We start from the raw sequence: 8,861 nt of genomic DNA, 5'->3' as shown, positions 1-8,861 counted from the left end.
AAATACTTTAAAATCAAGCTGTTTTATCAAATTTTGGACTAATTAACTAATACAAAGTGTTTTTTTGTTTCCTGTTTCCTTTTCCCTTTTGTCCTAACCTCAGAAATATAATCACTGTTTCATGTGCAGCAGGTCAGATGAAGAGCTTTGTACAGTTTGACTACAGTCTGTCAACAGCAGATGAACTACAGAACAGCTGTATTGTTTGAGGAGCAGCCGTCACCGTACTGACGTTAACAACCACATTAAGCTTTATAGCAACCTCCAGCTGAGTGCTGATGTTAAACTGCAATGTCAGAAAACATCAGGTCCCTGAATAAGACGTAGAAACTCCACGGTAGTGCTGCTCATCTGATAATTACCGTGTTGGGACTGAGCCGGGTTAGCTGACACCTACATGTATGTGTTTGTGGTCACGTGTACAGGATCAGCTACAGACGGCGTACAGGAGAGGCGTGAGGACTATGTACAGGCTGCGCTCGCAGTGCTGTCCTGGCTTCTACGAAAGTGGAGACCTGTGTGTCCGTAAGTTGTTGATTCCTTCACCATCTGCTCAGTAAAGCTGTTAATGTGATGATGTGACCAGGTGAGGCTGATGGAGGACAGGTAAAGCGGTTATTTTGTTTTGTTGGTCATTTCCCTGCTGTTTGATTCTAGCTCTAAAATCTCTGCTAACGTGTCCTCCTATGACTGCCTTTGGTTGAAATGAACCATGAAGGGCCTGCTGGTTTCCATGGAGATGAAGGGAGGTTTTCAAGTGAAGGATTCACTCTTCCTACTAGTGGTAATTTTATCAGCCATTTTTAAATTTAGTCTCACTTTTAGTCGAGTTTCATTCGCGCTTGTTAGTTTTATTACATGTAGTCAACCTCATCCCATTTTTATTTCGACAAGTTTTAGTCGACTATAAGTCGAGCATTTTAGTCCATAAAACAGTCATTTTATTTGTCCAGTTTTAGTCAACAAAAAACTGTCAACATTTTAGTCTAGTTTTAGTCAGGACAATCATTTTTTACCCTTGTTTTTGTCAGCAGATAATACTGAACATTGTTAGTAGTTACATTCCACACTTCCTTCCCTTCGACTAAAATCAAGCCTAAGGTTTTTTCTCCACTTCGGTGTAGTGAAAATGGGTCCATATATCACGTCTTCTTTTTCTCGTGGGCCCCTGCAAAGCATGGTCATTAATGTTTTACTTTTAAACTCTTCACCGTGAATCCACACCCTGTCTGTCCCGTTTGTGCACCTGCCCGCTGCAGGTTTGAAAGGGGGTGTGTGGTGGAAGAGCCGAGGAGGAGGAGACAGGATATGACAATATCATATCATATAATAATGTATATTTCATCTTGTCTTTGAACTAAAATATCCATAGATTTTGTCCAGTTTTTTATTTAGTGAACTACATTTTCATCTCGTCGTAATTAGTCCATGAAAATACATTCTGACGTTTATTAACAGGGGTTTTAGTCTCGTCTAGTTTAGTTTCGTCCGGTGAAAAATGTGCGTTGATGAAAATATTTTCATTTAGTTTAAACGAAATTAACACTACTTACTATAATATCTACTACTACTACTACTACTACTACTCTCTTGGGCTTCACTTCCTTCTGGACCCTCATGGTGTTTCTAAGGTGAATGTGGGGTCTACGCCTGAATCCTCCTGACTCTGACCATTGGTAGAGGCTTCAATCATCATCATCAACCGAGATATTTACCTGCGTAAACTCCTCTATTAAACACCTGGAAACCTGCTCAGTTCACTGTTAACCTTCTAATGTTGCACAGTTGCTCCTCAGACATTACTTTACTCCTTCCTAGGACTACTTTACTCAGTTCCTAGGATTACTTTACTCAATTCATAGGATTACTGTTACTCATTCCTAGGACTACTTTACTCATTCCTAGGACAACTTTACTCATTCCTAGGACTACTTTACTCATTCCTAGGACTACTTTACTCATTTCCTAGATTACTTTACTCATTCCTAGGACAACTTTACTCATCTGCTAGGACTACTTTACTCATTCCTAGGATTACTTGTTACTCATTCCTAGGATTACTTTAATCATTCCTAGGATTACTTTACTCATTCCTAGGACTACTTGGACTCATTCCTAGGATTACTTCTACTCATTCCTAGGACTACTTTACTCATTCCTAGGATTACTTAGATCATTCCCAGGATTACTTTACTCATTCCTAGGATTACTTTTACTCATTAACTAGGACTGATTTACTCATTCATAGGACTACTTTACTCCATTACTAGGATTACTTTACTCATTTCCTAGGAATACTTACTCATTCCTAGGATTACTTTAACTCATACTAGGACTAATTTTCTCATTCCTGGGACTACTTTACTCATTCCTAGGATACTTTACTCATTCCTAGGACAACTTTACTCATTCTAGGACTACTTAGTCCATTACTAGGATATAGTTAGTCATTTTTAGGATTACCTTACTCATTCCTTGGACTACTTTATCATTCCTAGGAATTACTTTACTCATTCCTATGATTACTTTACTCATTCCTTGTATTACTTTACTCTTTCCTAGGATTACTTTACTCATTCCAAAGACAAACTTTACTCATTCCTAGGACTACTCTACTCAATGGTCCTAGGATTAGCTTTAATCATTCCTAGGAATACTTTACTCATTCCTAGGATTACTTTACTCAATTCCTAGGACAACTTTTACTCATTCCTAGGACATATTTTACTCATCCCTAGGATTACTTTTCTCATTCCTACGAATACTTTACTCATTCCTAGGATTACTTTTCTCATTCCTAGGATTACTTTACTCATTCCTAGGAACTAACTTCACTTCATTCCGAGCACAACTTTACTCAGTCCTAGGACATATTTTACTCATCCCTAGGATTACTTTTCTCAATTCCTACGAGTACTTACTCATTCCTAGGATTACGTTTCTCATTCCTAGGATACTTTACTACTCATTCCTAGGACAACTTTACTCATTCCTAGACTACTTTACTCATTCCTATGATTACTTTAATCATTCCTAGGACTACTTTACTCATTCCTATGATTACTTTACTCATTCCTAGGACAACTTTACTCATTCCTAGGACATATTTTACTCATCCCTAGGATTACTTTTCTCATTCATACTAGTACTTTACTCATTCCTAGGATTACTTTTCTCATTCCTAGGATTACTTTAGTCATTCCTAGGACTACTTTACTCATTCCCAGACTACTTTACTCATTCCTATGACTATTTTACTCATTCCTAGGACTACTTTACTCATTCCTAGATTACTTTACTCATTTCATAGGACTACTTAACTCATTCCTAGGATTACTTTACTCATTCCTAGGACTATTTTACTCATTCGTAGGACTACTTTACTCATTCCCTAGGATTACTTTACTCATTCTAGGATTACTTTACTCATTCCTAGGAAAACTTTACTCATTCCTAGGATTACTTAGCCATTCCTAGGGTTACATTACTCATTCCGAGGACTACTTTAATCATTCCTAGGACTTCTTGACTCATTCCTAGGAAGACTTTACTCATTCCTGGACTACTTTACCCATTCCTAGGACATATTTTACTCATTCCTGGTAGTACTTTGAACTCATTCCTAGGATTACTTTACTCATTCCTTGTATCACTTTACTCAATTCAGAGGACTACTTAACTCATTCCTAGGATTGCTTTACTCATTCCTAGGGACCTATTTTACTCATTCGTAGGACTACTTTACTCAATTCCTAGGACTACTTGACTCATTCCTAGGATTACTTTACTCATTCCTGGGACTACTTTACCCATTCCTAGGACATATTTTACTCATTCCTGGGATTACTTTACTCATTCCTAGGACTACTTTACTCATTACTAGGATTACTTTACTCATTCCTAGGACTACTTTACTCATTCCTAGGATTACTTTACTCATTACTAGGACTAATTTTCTCATTCCTGGGACTACTTTACTCATTCCTAGGATTACTTTACTCATTCCTAGGATTACTTTACTCATTCCTTGTATCACTTTACTCATTCCTATGACTACTTTACTCATTCCTAGGACTACTTTACTCATTCCTATGACTACTTTACTCATTCCTAGGATTACTTTACTCATTCCTAGGACTACTTTACTCATTCCTAGGATTACTTGACTCATTCCAGGACTACTGTACGCATTACTAGGATTAGTTAGTCCATTTTTTAGGATTACCTTACTCATTCCTAGGACTACTTGACTCATTCCTAGGATTACTTTACTCATTCCTAGGATTACTTTACTCATTCCTAGGATTACTTTACTCATTACTAGGACTGATTTACTCATTCATAGGACTACTTTACTCATTCCTGGGACTACTTTACTCATTCCTATGATTACTTTACTCATTCCTAGGATTACTTCACTCATTCCTATGATTACTTTACTCATTCCTTGTATTACTTTACTCTTTCCTAGGATTACTTTTACTCATTCCTAGGACAACTTTACTCATTCCTAGGACTACTTTACTCATTACTAGGATTAGTTAGTCATTTTTAGGATTACCTTACTCCATTCTGTAGGACTACTTTACTCATTCCTAGGATTACTTCACTCATTCCTATGATTACTTTACTCATCCTTGTATTACTTTACTCTTTCCTAGGATTACTTACTCATTCCTCAGGGACAACTTTACTCATTCCTAGGACTACTTTTCTACATTCCTAGGATTACGTTACTCATGTCCTAGGACTACTTTACTCATTCCCAGGACTACTTTACTCATTCCTATGGACTATTTTACTCATTCCTAGGACTACTTTACTCATTCCTAAGATTACTTTATTCATTCATAGGACTACTTAAGTCATTCCTAGGATTACTTTACTCATTCCTAGGACTATTTTAGTCATTCGTAGGACTACTTTACTCATTCCTAGGATACTTTACTCATTCCTAGGATTACTTTACTCATCCTAGGACTACTTTACTCATTCCTAGGAAAAACTTTACTCATTCCTAGGATTACTTAGCCATTCCTAGGGTTACTTTACTCATTCCGAGGACTACTTTACTCATTCCTAGGACTTCTTGACTTCATTCCTAGGAAGACTTTACTCATTCTCCTGGGACTACTTTACCCATTCCTAGGACATATTTTACTCATTCCTGGTATACTTTACCTCATTCCTAGGATTACTTTACTCATTCCTGTAATCACTTTACTCATTCATAGGACTACTTAACTCATTCCTAGGAATTGCTTTACTCATTCCTAGGACTATTTTTACTCAGTCGTAGGACTACTTTACTCATTCCTAGGACTACTTGACTCATTCCTAGGAAGACTTTACTCATTCCTGGGACTACTTTACCCATTCCTAGGACATATTTTACTCATTCCTGGGATACTTTACTCATTCCTAGGACTACTTTACTCATTACTAGGATTACTTTACTCATTTCTAGACTTACTTTACTCATTCCTAGGATTACTTTACTCATCCTAGATTACTTTACTCATTACTAGGACTAATTTTCTCATTCCTGGGACTACTTTACTCATTCCTAGGATTACTTTACTCATTCCTAGGATTACTTTACTCATTCCTTGTGATCACTTTACTCATCCTAGGACTACTTTACTCATTCCTAGGACTACTTTACTCATTCCGATGACTACTTTTACTCATTCCTAGGATTACTGTACTCATTCCTAGGACTACTTTACTCATTCCTAGGATTACTTCACTCATTCCTAGGACTACTTTACTCATTACTAGGATTAGTTAGGTCATTTTTAGGATTACCTTACTCATTCCTAGGACTACTTGACTCATTCCTAGGACTACTTTACTCATTCCTAGGACTACTTTACTCATTCCCACGATTACTTTACTCATTCCTAGGATTACTTTACTCATTCCTTGTATTACTTTACTCTTTCCTAGGACTACTTTACTCATTCCTAGGACTACTTTACTCATTCCTAGGATTACTTGTCATTCCTAGGATTTACTTTTAACCCATTCCTAGGATTACTTTACTTATTCCTTGTATTTCTTTACACATTCCTAGGACCACTTTACTCATTCTCGTGGGATTACTCAGTCATTTCTAGGATTACTTGACTCATTCCTAGGAGTACTTTACTCATTCCTTGTATGACTTTACACATTCCTAGGACTACTTTACTCATTCCTAGGGACAGTTTCTCAAGGTTTGGTGTTTTGAAACAAATAAAAATCCATGTTTGGGGGTTTTCCAGGGTGTCAGACTGCAACCATTTACTAGACATCAGTGCTGTTTATGGAGATGCTGTAAATTAAGAATGAATAAATAAAATCTGCGTGAACTGAAGTGAGTAAATCTTCTCCAATTATTCTTCAGTCATCATATCTTAAGAAATGGAAGAAGGAGTGAAAAATGTGTGTGCATGTGTGTGTGTTGTGTGAGTTAATGCTGGTTCGTGTCATCACTATAACAAGTCTAGTGGATTATTAAGCTGCAGACTTCCTTCTCTATCTGTCTGGTCTGGGAGCAGCCTGCGCTTCATTCGCCTCTTTGAACTATCAGTTTCATTCTTATTAAAAGGAAAACATCATTTAGACAGACCTCTTCCATCGTAGTTTTGAAGTCTAGAAAACTTACGCAGTGATATCAAGTGATTCCAACTCTGTTAGAAGGAATAGTTGCAGGTTATTTACTGTATGAGTCACATGTCTGGAAAAACAAGTTGTTTAAATGAATTAGACTTAACTCTTTAAAACCTTATGGAAAATCTGAAATCTTTATTTGGTCTTTAAAAAACGGAAAATAATATATATACACAATAGTTAATTTAGTTTCAAAGGTTTATTTTGGACCATTTTAGAATATTTCCAGTGATAAAAAATCACTTACAATTCAAGATAAAAGAAATATCTAATCCTACTCTGTTCAAAAGGAGTAGAATGAGTTTATGAGTTAGTTAATCTGACCCTTGTCTCTATTTTTCAGCAAATATATCTGCTGACCATCAATTTATCTGCCTTCTGTATTTTTCAACTTTTCTAAAAGATACATAAACCATTTTTACTTCTTCCCAGCCCACTTTTCGAGCATGATCTTTGTTTCATTTTCTTTTTTTGTATTTGGAAGTTCTCATGGCTGTACATGTGGTTTTGTATGTGCTCGAAATAAACAAACTTACAAACTAACAAATAAACTTACAAACCATAATATTTACACATATACATATACATATATATACATATAAATATACATATATACAGTATACATATAAGCTCACATATCAAGAAGGGTTGCTGTTTCGAGTCCTTGGCTGGGGAGGTTCGAACAGTGGCCTTCTGTGTGGAGTTTTGCATGTTCTTCCTGTGTGTGTGTGTGGATTCTCTCCAGCTGCTCCGGCTTCTAAATCACCCTAGGACTGAGTGGTGAGTGGTTGTTTGTATCTCTGGTGTTGGCCCTGTGATGGAACTGGCGACTTGTCCAGGTGTACCCTCTCCTCACCTGTTTTAATTGCTGGGATAGACTCCAGCTTCCCTGAATTGGACTCCAGTGGTACAGAAAATGAATGAATAAATAATATAGTGAGTGAAAGTGATTGTCGATGCCCGTCTTCATTATACCCGCCGTCTCTCAAAATTATTTTTGTATGTTTTGTGGGGAGCAGATTGTGAGTTAAAATGATTTTAGCTCATTGAAAAATAAACCAGATCAGTGTATTTCAAATTTTTCATTATAAGAAAAGCAGATTTTAGTGATCTCATTCACTGGTATCGTGAATCATGCTAATTGCTTGTGTTTGCAGCATGAATAGTAACATCTGAAAATATTTTCCCAAAACTCACACAGCAATTTAAACAATGTGAAGAGCAGTGAGCAGTAGACAATTCACTCATTATGGAAATGTTTCATACAAGTTTATGTTGTAACGCACTTATTTGAGAATTCCAACTCATTTAAAACTTTTCATTGTTTCTACCAGTGTCTACAACTTTCCTGTCTGTCTTTGGTGCTTGAGGATCATTGTTGCTAAATAGTTTTTGTTCCAGTTTACTTAAATTCCATGTTTCCACTTCATGTGGACAAAATTGTTGGTACCCTTCAGTTAATGAAAGAAAAAACTGTTTCATGAGTTTATTTTTTTAAATAATTCTGTTGAAACATGGTTGAAAAGCAATGTCTGACTTTCATTGGTTAAATTTCATAGAATTTTTATTTATTATTACTTCTGTCAGATTCAAGTTATTTCTGTGGCCATTGTGAGTTTTTCTTTCTTAACCGAAGGGTACCAACAATTTGTCCACGAGTGTCTGGGTGCTACCGCTGTAAACATTTAGACTTGCATTTTACTGTTTGTGTTTATTTAGTTTATACATCATGATTTTTGGCATGTAACTCATCCTATAGCCTCAACACAACCAACAAAAGTTATATCCAAGCATGTGGCTTGATCAGGAGAAGTGTGCTTTGACTTTTGCTGTACAACAATCTTACAGTTTTGATCAAAATCAGACAAAACTGCTATTTTTGTCCTATTGAAATTGAATGGAATTTTACTGAAACAAGAAACAAGCCAGCCCACCTCAGAGCCCTTTAACTCTGGCATACTTTCATGCAGAAACTTCATTCAAAGTTTAAAATGGGTTTAAATTAGATTTAAATGCTGAAATCTCTCTCAAAGCCTCCTTATATCATCCACTCTAACGCTGCTCCTCAAAATTACTCAGAAAATTTCTAAAACAAACTTCTTTCAGGCCCATAGCTTTTCCTGTCCGTACACAAATTATGAATCACATGAAAACATTTTTCCTGGCTTCTAAATGCATAAATGTGTTTGCCAGACACTTCTGCCACA

General features: G+C 36.4%; 1 protein-coding gene across 1 annotated transcript in view; it reads left to right on the top strand.

Annotated features, from left to right (window-relative positions):
• Nucleotides 1-434: 434 nt before the first annotated feature.
• The window catches only part of LOC121643868 (multiple epidermal growth factor-like domains protein 10), a 142,791-nt gene continuing 134,364 nt past the window's right edge, over nucleotides 435-8,861 (top strand). Inside the window, exon 1 of the mRNA XM_041991455.1 lies at nucleotides 435-525. Coding sequence (XP_041847389.1) covers nucleotides 465-525 — 61 coding nt within the window. The 5' untranslated portion in view covers nucleotides 435-464. The remainder of the gene's footprint in view (nucleotides 526-8,861) is intronic.

Source organism: Melanotaenia boesemani, chromosome 1 (genome assembly GCF_017639745.1).
Source record: "Melanotaenia boesemani isolate fMelBoe1 chromosome 1, fMelBoe1.pri, whole genome shotgun sequence".
Lineage (NCBI taxonomy): Eukaryota > Metazoa > Chordata > Actinopteri > Atheriniformes > Melanotaeniidae > Melanotaenia > Melanotaenia boesemani.
The sequence above is the reverse complement of the archived record's forward strand: the minus strand, read 5'-3'. Positions and strand labels throughout refer to the sequence as shown.